Below are 18,220 nucleotides of genomic sequence, written 5' to 3' on the forward strand. Positions count from 1 at the left end.
ACATGGAAAGAGAAAAGTATTAAAAGTATTAAATTGAATTAAGAGAAATGCCTTAAATGCAAGGCCAACATGTCCCCACCATCCACCAACACAACACACGATTGTTTAAAGTTGGCCCATACGATTAAATGCTTTTGAAAGGGCCAGAATACAATAAACACAACATTTACAAAATCTGAAAGCTTCCATAGAAAACATTATTTCAGAACAAGATTGTGTATCGCTTTTGTTGCATTGTTAACAACTGAAGCACAACCAATCTCAAATGTTGCTGGAAGCCTTCTTAAAATGCCAATAGGGCAGGAAACTAAGTTTTTCAAGTCTGTAACTGTAGTCTCACTGGACTCCACTTTCAGGAACACCACCTGCCAAAGACCCCAGGAAGCCAAGTCTTGTCATTGACAGCTTTCCTGAGGTACAAGTGAAAAACATGCAGCCCCTGTGCTGTTCGTTGGCTACATGAGAGGACCTCCAGCAGTGATGCTTCAGGTTGTGATTTCCTGCATAAACACAAACTATTAATCCCATCTACTCAGCCATGCTCAGGTTTTTACTATATTTACTTATTAACACACGCTGAAGCAATAGTGGAAAAAAATAGGTTTGTCATATCTTCTTTCAGTCTGAAAGTTTGAGAGACACCAGTGTAGATTAAAAAACATTTATTGAAAGTTGTCTAAAATCCAGCCACACAACTTATCCAATCCACTAAAACTTCTCATTCTGTATGGTTTCTTTAAAAAATGCATCTCACCAACAAGTTGAAATGTCAAACAACTAAATTAGAACAGGTAAGGCACTTGAGATGTGTTAATGTAGCAAAATTGCATAATAACAACATTCCACTCTGAATGATAAACTCTTTTTGAGCTTAAATCCAAAGTATCCACATCCTGTAACCCTTAGAGACAGGCAGAAGGAGAAGCCAGTCTCATATTTTCCTCTGACTATTAACCACCAAGGCCATCATAGTCTACAAAAGGCAGTACTGCTGAATTAGGCCACAAACATTTCCTGTAGTGCAGATGCTGAATTACAAAACAGCGTGGGCTGAGGCACAAGGTCTTCAACTAGAAAATCCTTAAGGGAAAGCATCTCTGTGAGATAAAAGAGCAAAAAGCACATCCATTTAATTATAAGGCTAAGAAAGCTCTCCTAGAGTAACAACATCTGGGGTTAGATATCTCAGCCCACTCCCATATCCTTCCAAGGACATACGGCTGAAAATAATTCAGAGAAAGCAATGAATGTGAGAACTCAGATTGTGACCAGCAGATGCTGAGCAGTAACCTTAAGGCCACTTAGCAACCTGTAATTCATGCAACGGATTAGTTACCCCTTTAATTACCTTTCCATGTTTTGTAATTTTTGGAAGGGAAGTGTTGATCACTGAGATGATGCTTTTTAGTGAACCAGTACTTACAAATGAACTGATGGAGTTTCATTATTTGACAAGAAAGTTTTTAACAACTGAATGAGTTGCACTGTAACAAGTAGGGACTTCAATCAAGTTATAGACACCAAAGTTTACCATAAATTTTGCCTATTTACTAGGGAGAAGAAGTAATACACTAAATTTTTGATTATTTTTTTCAGTCCTGAATATCAAGTATAAAATTCATTAGTAGGTCACTGTACAATGTTGACTGAAATTTTACCATTTGAGCCATTACTACCCGTTATAAAGTCTTCCTTCATCTGTGAAGCAGTCTCTTGCATCATACTGTAGTTAAATGCTCTTCTCAATATAAACACACACACCTTTAGGGTATGCACATCCTGAAATGGAATCTGCAGTACGCTCCAAGGGTCACAGACTGAAGGAAGTGACATGCAGGTACATGAAGCTTCCTCAACCATGCAAAGGCACAACAGAGAAGCTACTGTCACCTACAAGGATGAGCAAGAAGTATCTGAGGGGAAAAGACATGCAAAAGAGATTATCCCATAGAATTCAAAGTACCATTTCTGTTAGTCTAAGGAAACATAGTGATTCTAAACGCAAAGTTTTGCCTTCCATTAAAGTTGCATCAGAAGATGTAAAGCTTGGAAGAGAGTTTGCATCTTAATACTCTGTCCATCAATGCACATTGCTTGTTATATCTAAGGCACTGCAGTCGTCTTTGGTTCAGTGTTTAACTATCTCATTCAGTGTAAAGAGAGGTAGCATGAACCACACATCTTTAGTTCTTCCATTCTATTACGCAGTTTCATAGTCACCATCTTCCTGGTGTTACAGATTCTGGAATCCTTTAACTCATTAGGAAACTGCAAGAACAAAGAGAAAACAAACATTTATTACTTCTATAAAAAGCAAAGGCCTGCAACTGCCTATTTAGCTTTCCACATATTCTCAGAAAATCAGAAAGAAAAACTAAGGCGTAAATAGCTGTGGAGAAAGTTACTTAAAAGCAAGACTTCTAATACTCCTCAAGCCAAGCCAGAGCAGCAATATCACACTTGCTCCAAACTTAGAAGAAGCACATTAGACCACTGCAAAGAACAGAATGAAAGGCAATCAGTTATTCAACAAGAAATTCTTCGTTAGAAGAATGTTTTTTCGTTAGAAGATTGTTTCTTTGTTAGAAGAGTGTTAACTCTTTTGGTGTTAGAAAAGCATTTGTGAGTATCACATTTTATTATAGAGACATTTGCAAAAATGAAAGAACTGACTACTGCCATGACCTAAAGGGTTTCCCAGCCTGTGGGTGTAGAAGGAACACAACAGTGGGTTAGCAGGAGTCTAATTCATGGGTGATGGATATTTCTGAGGAGTTGGTGGAAGAATACTAAAAACTACAAGAGGCTTTTTGAGCAGAATTTCAGGAGCAGCAAAGCTCTGGCTAACTTCTCACAGTGTGACTGTGCATGCTTCACTAAGAACTGTTTGGCAAGAAGCACAAGTGAGTTAGAGAGAGCAGCTGCCCTTGAATTTCAGTGATAAGAGCCAATAATTTCAGACATTCAAAGTTATCTTCAGACCTCTGTCTTTACTACAGCAAAAATCATAAGATCCCAGTCTCAGAAAGCAAGATCACTGAATAAATACTTATACTGTCAACAGATAATGAGGATGATTCTGATTTTAGCAGCTAGCCTCTGCCTCATTGTTTAAATCTACTCCAGCTGAGGCACTCCTTTTGCACTCTATCCCATAACTCCCACCTCCTGCTGAACACAAAGGCATACCCCCTCCACCTCAGGTCGTGACCATCGCTATGAACTTTTAGGCAGGATAAGTAAGGCAGATATCTTCACAATTTGTGAAAAAGCTGAGGATCTGCCAGTGGCATGGCGCTACAGACTGGGAACCAGAAATATTCCTCTTGATCACAGTGAGACTCATCAACTGTTTGTGTAAGGAGTGATTGGTGGTAGCTATAAGTTAACAGAAATCTTGACAAAATAAACCTCCAGTGTCCACACGTACTACAGAATTCTAGGAAGGCAATGATGCTCTCACTCTGTTAATAGACACAGTAACCCATCATTATGGCTTCTCACAGAGAGAACACCATATATTTGCCAATGCCAATCAGGATTAGCCTTCCAGACACACTAGAAACTTCACAGGAGCCAAGATGGTTAGAAGCTGGCCCCTCAATATGTATTTATTCCTTCAAAATACATTAAACAAGACCCCTATATCCATCAATATAAAAAAATAAATTAATTACTCAACAAAGATAAAAGCAATCCTGAAATATTTGCAGCTTCAAATAATCAGTCACATTCCCTATTCCCAACAGTAAGAACTAATGATCAGAATGTATGAGTAATGAGGGAATGTAGTAAAGAAGCACTTATTTCAATATAATTGGCTGAGATACCAACATAAGAATATAAATATTTTATAAATACATAACAGCATAAAAAGGAGTGCAGCATAATCTGCGCTTTGGCCAGAAAAAGAGTGGTATCCACCAAATGCTGTATTTCTGCACTATTAGCCAACATTGCTGCTCTGAGCAGCAAGAGCAGCTTTTATTTTAAAAGAATATTTCTCACCAAATTAGATTTCAGGGGGAGAAAAGAAATATTTAGCTTCTTTCTCTGTTCTGTTTTATATTAACATTAAGAGAAGCAAATACCAGTCCACAGGAACAGATTCATTCGTAAGCACAAGTAAAATTTCTGTTACCACCCGCAAGGCCTTCATTTGTATTTACTCCTCTTTCTCCATAACCACCTCTGGTGACGCAGCTGTACCACAATGCACACAAACACAGAGACTGAAGCAGCAGAAAAGCAGTACCTGTATGGATATCCATGGTATTTTGACCTGAAGACAGATAGCAGCCAACTGAAAAAGAACACCACCAAGCCAATACCAGCAATGCACATGACTGCAAGAGATGCAGAGTACGACAATAGTTAAGTGACAGCTCTCTCCAAAAATACCACAGTTAACAGAAATATTCTGCAATATTTACAAGTTTGGTCAGATTAAACCTGTGCTGTAGTCACTTAGAAGAGCTATACCGACATCAGTTCTCTTTCAAATACTTTAAGCCCATTTTCACACAGATGATAAGCCCCTTCTTTCACTTGCTAACAAAGTGGCCCAAAAGCATCTTTACATCTGCCTATCTTGCTCTTTGCTAAGCACATCTAAAAACTGCTGAAATGACTGAAAGGTGGAAAGCATACAACAGCATCCTTCCCTGTCAAGGCAAGGACACAAGTAAGCACACATGCATGCAGTCCAAGAGTAAAGCAGAAATCTGTTTCACTTCATCCCCACCAGAGGTCCACATGTACTAATAATATCCAGAAACTGAAACCGCTGCTGTTGGTTTTGCTGCTGCTGTGACCCACGAGAGGAATTGGTACACATCAACACCAGTTCTTGAGTATCTCAGCTAAGACTAGCATGGGATCTGCATGCACTTTATCCTGAAATATCCCTCATTAATAGCAATGGAGGAGAAAAAAAGACAGATCCATACACTGCGACTCAAATAATACACAAGACATATAGAACCTAACATACAGTTTATTTTTCCTTAACTGAAGCACAAACAAAATGAGATTAACATGGCCATAAAATGGGGCAGAGAAGAAAACTGGAGCTATCTTCTCCTGGACACACAGAATAATGAAACACATAACAAGTTATTGTCACATGCATTCAAGAGTATTTTGTTTCATGATCATTTCTTGGAGGTTGTTTTGTTTTTTTATAGCAGGCAACTTAAGTTGACTTGTTTTTATTTAAACAGATCACCCCAGTATTATATTAGACCACCAGGAATACTCTACTCTTATTCTTTAGTTATCATAACATTAAATCATTTGAATCATTTTTTCCTCTTCTTTAATTCTTCCTTGAAGAAAACCAATTGTGAAATAGAAACTTATTCTACTACTATTATGCAACCAACTATAACGTTGAAAAGACCATAGAAACCCTGGATCTCATCATTTGTCTGAAACTAAATAATAAATATTAAAATTGACCAATATTCACAATTTAAAAAAAACAGCATAAAAGCATTTCTGTTAAATACCCTGATTTTCATATAACTTGACCCCTCTAGATGGAGAGAAAAATAGTAGTACTTACTCTTTCTCTTCCCCACATCCATGTCAGAAGTAGCAGCTTCATGGAGGAGAACCATTCCTAAAGTAACACCACCATCTGTGGACACTGTTTAAGGCTATATCAACAAAATACACCGGACTTAATACAATACTTGCATTCCTAATCCTGCAAGCTTGAAAAAAATCACAAACTTCCTGCTCTAATCAGCAAATCTAAGGCTAAAAAAAGCAAACTGAACTTGTTCATAATCATCAAAATCCAAGAGAAAATAAACACAAAGTTTGAAGCATAAACCAGAATATGTAGTAGGTCTCAAAGCAAAGTTTAAGGTTATGCTCTCAGCCTGTAATGAAACAGGACTTCTTCCTTCTGGGAGGTAAGTCCACTCCTACCACTGTTCTACTCCCTCTCAAAAGGAATTTACAAACTGTAAACTGCTTTAACTCAACTAACAGAATTAATAAAATGAGTATTTTCATCTAACATGGAATCTTTCAAATAACAAGACTTGAGTCATTTCTAAAGCTTCAGTTAAAAGAAATCATTAAAATTATCAAAAATTAAAGCAGCACAGACAAAAAAAAAAGGCCTGGCATTTGCCAAGAATGAACCATTAAGAAAAAAAATCAAACAACAAAACAACAAAACCAGAGAAGTTTCAGCCTCAATTCTTCTTCTGAAATGAGAACTACTTGTTGGTGCCAACAGGGGCTGAAGGAGATGACATCTAATGCAAACAGGCACCAATTAAAAATTATGTTACATTCAACTGAATGCATCAGAAGTACAACAGTAGCAAGAAAAAGACTGGAAGTCTCTTACTAAATTGAATTTTTCAGTATTAAATAAGTATTTGATATGACATACACAGAGTTGAAAGCTTTTTTAACTCCTAACAGCATATTTAAATTGTCCATTTTATGTCACTGAATTACAAAAAGGAAAAAAAAAAAACACACAAATGCATCTCTTGGTGAAATTGGGATTTTGAAAAGATTTAAGAGAAAAGGGAGAAAGATGAATCCACTCAGTTACTAAGAACCTCACTGTTACAACAGAAGCTTGTTAGCCACTACAGAGTACTGAAGAAGACAGGTGCTTATAAAATAGTTTTGAATCATACAGTTTAAGAGAGAAACTCACTCGTGCCCATGGTAAGCATGCTGCTAAGTAGATCTGTGTACCACAAAAATGCAGACAATTTGGGACAGTGAAACTGCAAGGGAAATACAGTATTAAATAAGACTTATTCCCTAGTAAAAGTAAAATAAGGCACAGGCTGGCACAAGTGACAAGACAAGGAGTGCTTGATTCAAGGAAGACTCAAGTCACAGATGACGGATAAACACATGCATGTATGAGTAGAAGAGACAATGCACACTCTAAAGAAACATCTTTATACAAATGAGAAGAGAAAAAACTCAAACCAGCAAGATTCTGCTTACCTCTATTGATGGCTTAATACCAGCATGAAAAAATCCTGACTTGTTAGCATGAATGAGAGCTAAGGTTAAAGGCAAAGAAGGTAAGCCAAGAAATAAGAGAAAACCCATCAGTAATAGAGGAAATAATTCAAAGCTAAAGAGAGAATTAAATGAGACTGAAAAGACAAAACATGTAAAGGAAAAGGGGCTATCCTGAAGGGCCTTATGATTCCACAAGAACCCATCCAGTTTGGTCACTGAGAAGGGAAGAAGATGGTGAGACAGCAGTAAACACTCTTCTCAAAGATCACTGTCATTAGAAAGCCAATTGTCAGCAGTCTCCAGAAGTTTCTGCACCAGCATCAGCAGACAGATAGGAACCATGACAGAACACTTGTAGAAGAGGCAGCAGCATAAGCTAACAGAAGAATTGTCACCAACAACATGCGTCTCAGTAAGGATACTGAACAGGAGAACAATGTGTGTTTCTGCAACAAACTGGGCTTGGCTGCTTCCATGGATATAGCTCTGCAAGAGACAAAGAGCAGCTGAGTTTTAGAAAGACTGGAGTCAACTTTGAAACAATTAACAGCAGCTATAGAGCTTGGAACTGCATTTTGCAGTGTTTCCTTCATGAGACAAAAGAAGTTCTAGCATGAACAATTTCATCTATTTAACACGAATTGGGCATCAGAAATACTTCCTGTACTCTCACATGCAATCAGCCCAAAGTTCAGACTATCATAATGCAGGAGCTGCTACAACCTTCATCACCCAGATTTCCTGTTTGGATAGTTACATCCCCTCTGCACCCACTGGCCTTCAAGGCTGACCCAAACCCTGACTTGGATCCTTATGCTAGGGACATTGTGCTCATCTGTGGGACAGTGTGTGAACACTGCTCACTTGGTTCAGTGCTGGGCATTTTAAATCTTTTTCATGCCATCAGAGAAAAAATACCACCACTAACATCACCCTTGAAGCTTTATTCTTCAGTCTTCCTGTTCAGATCAAAAAAAGGGTGAGGAATGTGCTAAACAGAAATAGTGTTACAAAAAAAAAAAAGCAGAAATACTTTGAAGAAAACATTTCACAGATGAGAACTTCTGTTGACTTAGAACTTCAGTTGGCTCGGACAGGAATCTTCTGTTGCTTTCATTTGTTGTTTTCATTAGAAGTCTACCAACTGGATGAGTCAACAGAAAGTTTGAAATTCATGGAAGTCAACAGATAGGTGCATGAGATATGGAAGACCAGGTTGAGTATGAAATTGCCAGGCTCAACAACAACACTATTTAATATATAAGATCCAACACACACCTCTATTTTTCTGTTAGCTACTTAAGAACTGTCATCTCTTTTCATCACTGGAGATAAAATGTGAATGGGAGAGAAAAGGAGGAAGTATCACAGGTAATTAAATGCCGAAAAGCAAACATGAAAACAAACCTTCCTCCAAAACATTCAACTTCTTAAATACACACACACACACACACACGCACACCCCTTCACTCTTTAGTGGGGAGGAGGTAAAGAAAAGTAGGAAATATTAAAGAAATGCTTACAGTAGCATGGGGGAAATCTCCATCCAAAATAACTTGATAGCAAAGGTGATAGCATATGGGGTTACCAAATGGCTTACCCTCCAGCATTATTTTAGCATCTTCATAGCTTTCTTTAATTACTAGAATAATCCAAGTTTCCTCACACAAAAAGAGCTTGAACTCTCTTGGTATTAAAACAAGGCAACACTTTTGAACCAGTATGTCCTGTTTTCTGCAGAGTATCTGCATCTGTATGATGGCTACTTAATGCTTTGCTGCATGAAAACACTTTGAGTTGTTTCAAACAAGAAGCTGAGCTAGATAGTTGCTAGATAGCAAATTAACCTTACTATTTCTAGCCCAATTAAGAATTAGTTATTCCAGCTCCCAAAAAGCTTATTTCTGTGAACAGAAACCAACACACGCAGAAAGAAACCTAGGCAATGACTGTCATTATTCTTCAAATACCATAAACTAGCAACATCAATCTTTTAGAACTAATGAATCACCTAACTAAAAATTCTATTAATATCTTTCCCATGAAGATTTAAGCCTAGGTAACCATTATCACATACCAATTACACAACAGAACATTTTGTTTCGGATTAAAATCAGTTTTTTGTGATTGCTTATTAGCAAGGTAAGAGTTTGCAGTTCCCTTTCAGCCAAGGAAAGCATAATATTAATTGTAGTTAAACTTACATCCTGAATGGAATCCATCAGCCTTTCCATTTGAACAGCTCACCTACAAAACCCCTCTTTCACAGATATTTCAAAGAAGGCTGACCATATCTGCACTGAATATTCCCTAGCTTGCCTTGTCAAAGACCAAGTTAGCCTCACTAACTCTCTAATGAGGTCAAGAATAGAATCTGCATTCTGACTTGTCTCTTTTAGGACAGATGTTATTCTGTAGAATAGAAAGGCAGAAATATAAATAGAGAAATCAGACTTACCACTTGTCCTGTATGGGGGTTCTTATGAGCATAGGGTGGCCCTCTAATATGGTTCCACATCTGACCTGATGTCATTGCTAATACAAAACACTGAAAAGGAAAGAATAAAATACTCCTTAAGAATTTTTTTCCATTCCACTTCTTTTAATTTAATACCAAAAAGTGCCAGTTTGGAATGCCACCTCAATCTAGGCCTTTTATTAGTATAGAAAGCATCCAGTGAAGTACCATCTGAGTTAAAAAAAAAAACAAAAACAAAAGAGATGAAATATTAACAGGCTACTGAAAAGCTAAATGTACCTCACTGTCATCCAGCAGGTTTAAACAAAAGCTTTTCAAAAATGTTTGATTGCAATAAAACTCAGAGCAACAGGCAGACAAGAATCACAATTACTCACCAAAGCAGCAAATGCCCAGCCAGTTTTGTTATAGAGAAAATCCAGATTGCTCCCACGTAAATACACAAGGCCACCAATGACAGCCAGCAGCAGTCCTAACATCAGTGGTCCAGCATAGTTTGGTGGCCTTATCACGCGAATCTGCACACAGAAGGTAACTTCATCATTTTCTCTGAACAAGATAACATGTAACATCCTTACACCTAAAAAACCCCAACGTATTAGAAGAGAAAAATACCAACTCTGAAAGAAACCTCCCGTAAGTTTCTATAAGAAGCTCTGACCTGAAAAGTACGTAAAGTTTCTTCCTTCTTAACATCCCACTACCTTACCTACTAATTGAAACAATTTCCTTCCTCAGAAACACAAGAAAGATGATTTTTACCATCTTATCAGACACAGCTACACACAACATACTAGAACACTAGGTAAGGAACCTTAAAAATGTGGTTATGTGCTCAAACAGAATCTCTCAGAAGAGACACCTTCCACCAGACCAGGCTGCTCAAAGCACCATCCAGCCTTGCTTGAGACATTCTCAGGGATCGAAGACTGTGCAGGCAATAACTGTTTAGAGTATCTGAGATTGGACTTATCAACAAAACACAATTAGCAAATATCAGAGCCAGAATAACACAGCAGGGCGTGCGGCAGAGGAGGTGAGGGATGAAGTCCCTCTCTGTGCACACTTACATTGACATCAGTTCTGTCAGCCACCCATCGAGCAAGCTGCTCAGCTGCAAAGCCGCGCACCTGGAGCTCATACGTGTCACCTCGCTTGGGCTTCCCTTTGGCAGGGAAATTAATGAAGGTTGGAGCAGAATTCATGTTCAGCTGCATGTAGAAAATCCACAGAAAACACAACACCATCAGAGCTCTACTAAGCAACACGTGCCTCCAGTTCATCTGCATGTGCAACAGCCACCAAGTCGATTAGAAAGCACGAGTATTCAGTGAACAAGTTGCACGGACACTTTAGCAAAGTGCACCACGTACAGCAGCTTATGCTTCTGTATCTGATAAAATCAGACCAACTTCTTGCCTTTTCTAAGACAGTAATTAATACCATTCTGTACTTTCCTTCATGTAAGCCAAGCTGTTTTCTCTCGTAAGCAGTCAGAAATAACTTCTCTCTGCTGCCAGCTGCTCTGGATAGTTGAGGACATTGCTGTTGTTTGCTTATTTTTTTAAACACATCTGAGCTTCCTTTCTGAATTAATTGATGTTCCTTTGTCTGGAAGCATTTCAGAGGTTCCATCCAGTTAACAGGACATTACAACAATAAAAGCTTTTCGTTCATAAGGTGACATTATAGCATCTTCTTTGATTTTTGATTAACCTTTTCCTAATTAAGATCTTTCCCCAACACTATTTTCCCCAGAGCATTACAGTGATTTTTGAAGCTATTTATTCTATACACACTATCTAGAAAGAAATCATCAGGACAGGAATATGTGCAGTAATTTATACCAGTCATAGCTTAGTGAATTAATTTTTGATGAAACACTATGGGAAAATAAAGCAAGAGTACTGAAAGTTTCCATCCTCCCTTTCCAAAAGCTTTCATCTACTGAAACAGCATTACCTAAATTGCATAGCTTTTAAATAGAAAGATGAGCATCTCTTTAAAGAAAAATTAACATTTGAAACTTATAGTGAAGAATGAATTCTCTCATTCCATGTATGCTTGCAATTGTAGTTCTCAAATGTACTTTTTATTTTGTTACTTAGTAGAACAGCAAAATAAAAAAAAAAAGAGTAGGAGTCAATCAGTATTGAAAAACTAATCCACTGTTCCTTGTTTAACCATTCCTAAGGACTTCAGTGTTTTCTGTCTTGCGTCTTCCTATACTGTAGGAGAATCCATAAAAAAGGAGAGAGACAGACCCTAAAGCAACAGTCAGATAAGCTAGCACATCCTTTGTGCCAATTTCATATTTTTCAGTGCTATTAATGCTGCAGTACCACTGCCCTCATCTCGCCATCTCACTCCTCATCTGAGTGGTAGCTTTTGATTTTTGAGCTCAGTAATTCGACATGTCTTTAATCACTGTGACAGGTTTTATACACATCTTTACCCTCATTCTTCAAAACGCAAGTTAAAAATAGAACAGAAAGAGAACATTACCATCTGAAACACATCTGAGCCTTCATCAAAATCTACCATAGCAAAGAAAATCTTATTGGTAAAAGCACTGGAATATCGCCAGGAGTTTGCCAGAATCTGGTATTCTTCATCAGCTTGCCTGTGAACACACAAAGTGAGATGCTGTGTGTCGTGTGTCAGCCCCAACACAAATTACTGAACAGCTGCAAGAGCAGTAGCTCTCCATCCCACTGAAAGGGGCACTCCACCCACCCCTCACATTTATTTTCTCATGTTTAAAATAAAAAATTTAAAAAAAATCAGGGCCAGCTTTACACCTTAAAAAAAAATCAAAGCATTTAGCACCATTGTACTTTAAAGGCCAAGACACAGGTCAAGTGTCACTGCATCCATAACCAGGAGCAACGATAATTTCCAAAGAAATTTTTGAAATGCAGCCCAGAAACTCCTGATTTGCTAATCCTGGGGGCACTGAAATGAACAGAAGCGTCCACCTGTCTGCATCAGAAAGATGGAACACCAATTATTTGAAATAATTTGGTACAGAAGTTACCTTTACAGAAGCGGGTCAAGACTAGCAAATTATCAGTGTAAATAAAATGTCAATCAACATTATTAACTAATAGCAACTTTTAGACTGCAAGGCCACCAAGTAAACCTGCAAACATTTCTTCAGTAGCACATGCCAGTAAAGTTGAGATTTCGCCCTCTCTGTGCAGAAACTCAGCACTGAGCATTTTCTCTGATTGACATCGATTACTTTAGGAGCAAAATAAGTACTGAGTACATTGTTTTCCCTCAACATAACATAAGTACTTCCATAGAATATCAAAAATAATATATAACATACTTTAGTATCATGTACTTTTATGTGCATGAGAGAGTTACTCTTTTAAATTTAACCTCCTACAAATCACATGATGACTTTCAAGTTGCAGTTGATGAATGAAGGCCATACTTGCACACAACACATTGTCTGTGAGGCTGAAGAGCAGTGAACATCACAATCACCGAGTAGTTTCTGGGTGGTGCCTTCACAAGACGGCGGAACTTGTCACCGTTCATTCGTATCACAGATCTCTTACTCGTCCACTCCATCAGCTGGCTCACTTTTTCTGATAACACCATCTGAAAAGAAAATCAAAGAGCGTTGGTTTTCCTGTAGGTGCTTTTCCCTCTAACCTCTCACAGCACGGACTTGAAGATTTGCATACTGCACTGTATTCTACAAGAACACAAGCTACACAATGTGATACTTCATTCAGCTTTCAGCTCTCAAAGGCACAGAACCTTCTCACAGTCACATCGTTAATAAGGATGCTAATTTACACCAAGTGCTTACACACTGATGAAAGCTGCCTACTCCAAAGTACCTTCCTATGCTGTTAATGGTGAGGTTTGTTGCCTTGACACAAGAGAAGGCTGTGCTGCCATTCAACAGTACCTGGACAGACTGGAGAGTTGGGCACCGAGAAAACTGGTGAGGTTCAACAAGGGCAAACATAGGTTCTGCACCTGGGGAGGAATAACTGCATGCATCAGTACAGGTTAGAGGTTAACCTGCTGGAGGAGCTTTCCAGAAAAGGAGCTAGGTGCTAGAGTAGCCAAGAAAGCTAGTGATATCCTGGTTGCATTAAAAGAGCGTGGCCAACAGGATGAGGAAAGTGATCCTCTCTCCCTGTTCTGCCCTGGCAAGGCCACATCTGGAGCTCTGCACCCAGATCATAAAGATCATAAAGGCAAAGAACTCCAACGAGTCCAGCAGAGAGCCACAAAGACGACGAGGGGCCTGGAGCATCTCCTGTATGGGGAAAGGCTGAGAGACCTGGGGCTGGTCAGCCTGGAGGAGAAAATGCTGAGATGGGACCTCAGCAATGTTCATAAATATCTCGATTGTGGGAATCAAACCGATGGGAGCGGGCTCTTTTTGGTGGTGTGCAGCAACAGAACAACGGGCAGGAACTGGAACGAGAGAAGTTCCATATAAACACCAGGAAGCCAAACGTAGCGCACAACAGCAGCTCCCCAGGGCCTGAGGGCTCCGCCGCATCAACCCCGCCTCCACCTCACCCCCCCGGCTCCGGGCACTCCGCTGAGGCCGTGATGGCCGCGCACCGCCGCCTCACCTCCTTTCTCTTCTGCCCCGCAGCGCGCGGCCCACCGCAGGCCAGCAGCAGCAGCAGCGCCAACACCGACAGCGCCGCCATCGCTGCCCCTTACCGCCACCTCGCACCTACTGGCCGACCACAGAGTCGCGACACCACCCACCTGCTTCCTATTGGCTGCAGCACCAGCCCGCGTCTCATTGCCGGCATTTTATTCGCGGGCTCTGCGCTCAGCTCTGGAGCGGCAGCCAATAAGGAGGAGGCAAGCTGGGGCAGCCGGATTGGCGGAGCTGCGTTGAGGGGCGGGCTCCCGAAAGGCGGGGGTAGGTGTTACGCTGCACGCGGTACGGGGAGGGTAACGCGCTGCAATTTTTTGTCATGGAGTGCTGGTGTGGCTGCTTTTATAAACACTGCGAGCTGCGGGGTGCTCGGGCTTCCCGGCTGCAGGCGAACCTCGTGCCGGGAGTCCCTCCGAAACCGAAAAGAAATATGGAATAAGATTGTGCGAAGCTTCGTCGCTCCTCAGAGCCGTCCCTGCTGTTATAAGCGCGTGTCTATCGCTGTGCCGTGTATTTGAAAGGTGGTTAAAAACGTGAAGTAAATGCATATGTAAAACCTTCGGCCGGTGGTAACGGGCTGAGTGAAATCAAGCGTTCACACTTCCCTCTGCCTGAGAACATACGTTTTATAGAACGCCATCCTAGTGCTGCGGAGCTCACCGCGGTTTCTTATCGTGTTCGAAATCCTTCGTCTGTACAGATAGTGTGGATGGGGACTAGTGCAGTTCGAAAGAAAAAAAAAGTGGTGTCAGAAGTGGGATTCGAACCCACGCCTCCATTCGGAGACCAGAATACCCAACCCGCCATGGGAAGGCGCGGCACGCCTTGAGTCTGGCGCCTTAGACCACTCGGCCATCCTGACACTGCGTACATAGCGGCCGCGGGGAGGCTCTTAATCCTTTCGTCACCGGTGCGCCAGCTCATTATGGGAGGCCTGCTTTTTGGTGTTGTGCAAAGAGGCGCTCCTCAATCTGTATACTAGAGAGCGAGAGCCCCCATGTCACTCAGCTACAGAGCTTTCCCTGCTAGGGCTCCCTCATAGCGAAAAGGCGCTTCCCCCGCCGTTCCGTGGTACCTCGGCGGAACTACATTTTCCAGAGGGCGTCACTCGGCGGCGCAGCGCATTGGCGACTTCCGGCGCGGCCATTTTGTTTTTCACCGCTCTCCAAGGGTACCCGCATCCGCCGGCCGCGGTCGGTCCGTGCTCGGCACCATGTTTCCTGTGGCCAGGGCTGCTCTCAACCTCACGGGTAAGGAAGGGGCTCTCCGGATCGCAGCCGTGCTGGGGCTCTCGGGAAGTTGGGGCAGGCCTTTTCCTCAGGGCTCCGCACGGCTTCCCGCCGTCCCTGTCAGGGCTCCCAGCGGCCCGGGTCCCTTCCCAGAGCGTCTCTGGACTCGCTTCCCTCCGTGAGGTTCATGGTGGCGGGTGGAGGCTGCCGTCTCTTCGTTCTACCTCTTCTTCCTCCTCTTTTTTACCGCCTTTAGTCGAGCTGACCTTGGGTTCCCTTGCTCGGTGCTCTTCCTCCTTGATCTGAAAGCACATCCAGATCATGTACAGTGCATGGAGAGGTGCTCAGTGCTGTCAGTGCCAAATGCTTAAACTCAAGAGTAAAGCAGTCTCTCTGGTGACAGACTCACCAGTAATTGACCCGGTCCTCTCACATTTGGTGCTGGCTCACAAGCAGTTATTGTGTCCTTTAAAGGTGCTGAGCTGTTTCAGCTGTTTTCAACATCAGAGCAGCATGCTCACGTTCACAGAGCACTCTGTGGATGTGACAGCATTTAGGGTATCATCAGGGCAGTGATGGCAGTCATGTTTTGAGGCAGTATGTGTGAAACTCCTATATAAAAAATAGTTGCTGTATAATGGCTGTATGCACAGACCACTGTTTCATCAATTCATTTGTGTACAACTATTGTGCAATTTACTGTGCCTACTGATAGCTTGATTCATAAATAAGACTATCTTATAAGACAAATGTTACGTATATGTATTATACGTTAATGAACATACATACCTCCTATCCTCTGAAGAGATCCTCCCATATCTAATTATTTATATAATGAGAAGCTATTTTCCTTTTCTTCTTCACTTCACTTCCTTCACACCAAAAATCATAAAGGGAATGAGAAATGTGTTTCTAAAACCCAGTCTTCAACCCCTTAATTTGATGATGGGCTTCCTCCTGAAAGTGTTTGAGTACACATACTGAAAATGAAGAATTTCTAAATATGAAATCTCAAAAACAGATTCTGAAATTAAAGCTTTATTTACTCAAATTACTTTCTTAGATAAATAGTCACACAGTTTTATTAATTGAACTGCCACACTGGGGACCCAGAGGAAAGAAAAGGTAACAAAGGATTTGCTTTCTGAAGCAAATCTCAGGAATAACCTTCACAGGAGAGACTGGGAAGGCTACAACAGAATGTAAGGCTTTCTGTATCACAGAACAGCCTGGGTTGGAAGGGACCTCAAGGATCATGAATCTTCAACCCCCGCCTCAAACAGGGCCACAAAAATCCCATACTTTGAATTTGTTCCAATAGGCTAAAGATAATTTTATTTCTAAAGTTTTCAATGCTGATTGTTGCCATTCTGTTGGTGGAAGATGAGTATTATGAGTAGTTTGAGCTCATATTTGAGTTGACTCCCATATTTCTAATTCTCTTTAATATTCCTTAGCTCGTGGTGTTCAGCATACCGCAGTAAGACAAACTCATCGCAAACATGAACCGAACTTCCATGATAAATACGGAAATCTGGTGCTGATTGGCGGAGCAGCAGTTTTTGCTGCTGTCTGGGGATATGTAAGTCTTCCCTTGCTTTACCACTTTGTTGTGATGCAGCTGTAAGCTTGTCAGCTATTTTCTGAAAGGCTCACCTGTTGCAAACACTTTAAGTGGTAAGAATTTCAGATTTTTTTTTTAAGTCACTAGCAGTGTGACAGAAATGGAGATGGATTACTTTGTGTTTTGAGTTTTTACACACATTTCATTGATTTTTAAAACGTAGTGGGAGCAAGCATTGTCTATTTCACTTGGGTCATGTAAAATCATTATGCAGATACTGTAAAGTATTGGATGATCAATAAGCATACAGAGAAGCTAGGCTAGTAAGATTATCATATTGGAAAGGATAATCAGAGATAAATGAAAAGTACTCACCAGCATTGCAGGTTCAGAAGGAGCAATCTCCAGAAAGAGATTCTTCCCCAGTCACAGTCAGTCCTTAAATGGGGTCTGGGAGAGGCAGCCAGGCTCCACCCCTTCCAAGTAGAATTGCCTTCACCTGTGGTCCCACGGCTGACTCAGTGCTCGCCTCAGGTGGTCAAACAGAGGTTCAGGCCATGGTCCAACAGTTCCCCTACAGGTTGCCTTAGCTATTCAGGCAGAAGTTTTAGCGGAATATGTTATGGTGTTAGTTTTAATTTTTACTGAAGTTATGGTGGAAACAATTTGGATCATGTACAGGAAATGAATTTAGTGATTTAGTGAATTTTAGTGATGTGGTTTTACATCCTAGACCCTTGGTTCTAAAGTATTTTGAAATAGAAAACTGAAATATTTAAGTAATGTTCAACATAAACATTTCCCACTTCCTTACTGAAAGATGAACACAATTACACGTTCTAGTACAAGAAATGAAAACCAGTAGAAATATCCATGTATCAGAATGTTTCTTTGATTTCAGAGTTAATCATCTTGATTTTTATCTTCCTACAGGTGCTTACAAAATCTGGAATTGAGTGGGGCTTGTCACCAGTTGGCAGAGTCACTCCTAAAGAGTGGAGGGAGTAACGCTTTTGCTTATAATGAACTGGTCCCAGCTTTCACAGGAGAAAAAAAAACACACACGTGCATGAACATAATGGCATTTGTTCCATGGGTACCACTTGTGCTGTGGCATTCCTGGTCTAATAAATATACCTAGAAACCTGGATGGCTCTTTGAGGTTTCCTTTATGTTGTGTCTTTGTGCTGAAGAAACATAAGAAGACTTAAATGGCCCGTATTAGATAATCCCAGCTGTTCCTTTCACTGGAGGATAATGGAGAGATCCAAAAATACAGTATAGTTGCC

The 18,220-nt window shown here is 40.7% G+C and overlaps 2 protein-coding genes and 1 non-coding gene across 9 annotated transcripts; 1 reads left to right on the plus strand and 2 right to left on the minus strand.

Annotated features, from left to right (window-relative positions):
* Nucleotides 1-647: 647 nt before the first annotated feature.
* MAGT1 (magnesium transporter 1) lies at nucleotides 648-16,257 on the minus strand. Of its 7 annotated transcripts, none has more exons than XM_042876481.1 (10): nucleotides 16,157-16,257; nucleotides 12,933-13,102; nucleotides 11,996-12,113; nucleotides 10,561-10,701; nucleotides 9,868-10,008; nucleotides 9,470-9,559; nucleotides 7,434-7,497; nucleotides 5,567-5,641; nucleotides 4,256-4,346; nucleotides 648-2,268 (listed from the first exon to the last, which is right to left on the minus strand). In XM_042876481.1, the coding sequence occupies exons 2-10, from the start codon at nucleotides 13,100-13,102 to the stop codon at nucleotides 2,253-2,255; spliced, it is 906 nt and encodes a 301-aa protein (XP_042732415.1). In that variant the 5' UTR covers nucleotides 16,157-16,257; the 3' UTR covers nucleotides 648-2,252. The 7 variants fall into 7 exon arrangements, 4 of the variants coding, with proteins under 4 accessions (XP_042732415.1, XP_042732414.1, XP_042732418.1 ...); XM_042876480.1 differs by lacking the exon at nucleotides 16,157-16,257 and adding an exon at nucleotides 14,101-14,207; XR_006180028.1 differs by lacking the exons at nucleotides 648-2,268; nucleotides 4,256-4,346; nucleotides 16,157-16,257 and adding exons at nucleotides 6,689-6,761; nucleotides 6,991-7,029; nucleotides 14,101-14,208 and having other exon boundaries at nucleotides 5,572-5,660.
* On the minus strand, nucleotides 14,885-15,000 carry TRNAL-CAA. Its single transcript has 2 exons — nucleotides 14,963-15,000; nucleotides 14,885-14,930 (listed from the first exon to the last, which is right to left on the minus strand). It is a non-coding gene; the product is annotated as a tRNA-Leu (tRNA).
* LOC122182854 (cytochrome c oxidase subunit 7B, mitochondrial) lies at nucleotides 15,277-18,079 on the plus strand. The gene is made up of 3 exons (XM_042876485.1): nucleotides 15,277-15,388; nucleotides 16,825-16,949; nucleotides 17,865-18,079. Exons 1-3 carry the CDS (start codon nucleotides 15,352-15,354, stop codon nucleotides 17,937-17,939), a joined length of 237 nt encoding a protein of 78 aa, XP_042732419.1. The 5' UTR covers nucleotides 15,277-15,351; the 3' UTR covers nucleotides 17,940-18,079.
* The last annotated feature ends 141 nt before the right edge of the window (nucleotides 18,080-18,220 follow it).

The sequence above is a fragment of the Lagopus leucura genome, unplaced genomic scaffold (genome assembly GCF_019238085.1).
Source record: "Lagopus leucura isolate 7727_CA_CO unplaced genomic scaffold, USGS_WTPT01 Super-Scaffold_100016, whole genome shotgun sequence".
Lineage (NCBI taxonomy): Eukaryota > Metazoa > Chordata > Aves > Galliformes > Phasianidae > Lagopus > Lagopus leucura.

Bases quoted from the DNA above. Each gene is read 5' to 3' on its own strand.
- MAGT1 (XM_042876480.1), bottom strand. From the start codon at position 14,181: ATGGCGGCGCTGTCGGTGTTGGCGCTGCTGCTGCTGCTGGCCTGCGGT. The intron at 13,103-14,100 runs GTGAGGCGGCGG...TTTTCTTTTCAG, and splicing joins CGGGGCAGAAGAGAAAGGAG to ATGGTGTTATCAGAAAAAGT. The intron at 9,560-9,867 runs GTGAGTAATTGT...TTTCCTTTTCAG, and splicing joins GCTGGGCATTTGCTGCTTTG to TGTTTTGTATTAGCAATGAC.
- LOC122182854 (XM_042876485.1), top strand. From the start codon at position 15,352: ATGTTTCCTGTGGCCAGGGCTGCTCTCAACCTCACGG. The intron at 15,389-16,824 runs GTAAGGAAGGGG...AATATTCCTTAG, and splicing joins GGCTGCTCTCAACCTCACGG to CTCGTGGTGTTCAGCATACC. The intron at 16,950-17,864 runs GTAAGTCTTCCC...ATCTTCCTACAG, and splicing joins TTGCTGCTGTCTGGGGATAT to GTGCTTACAAAATCTGGAAT.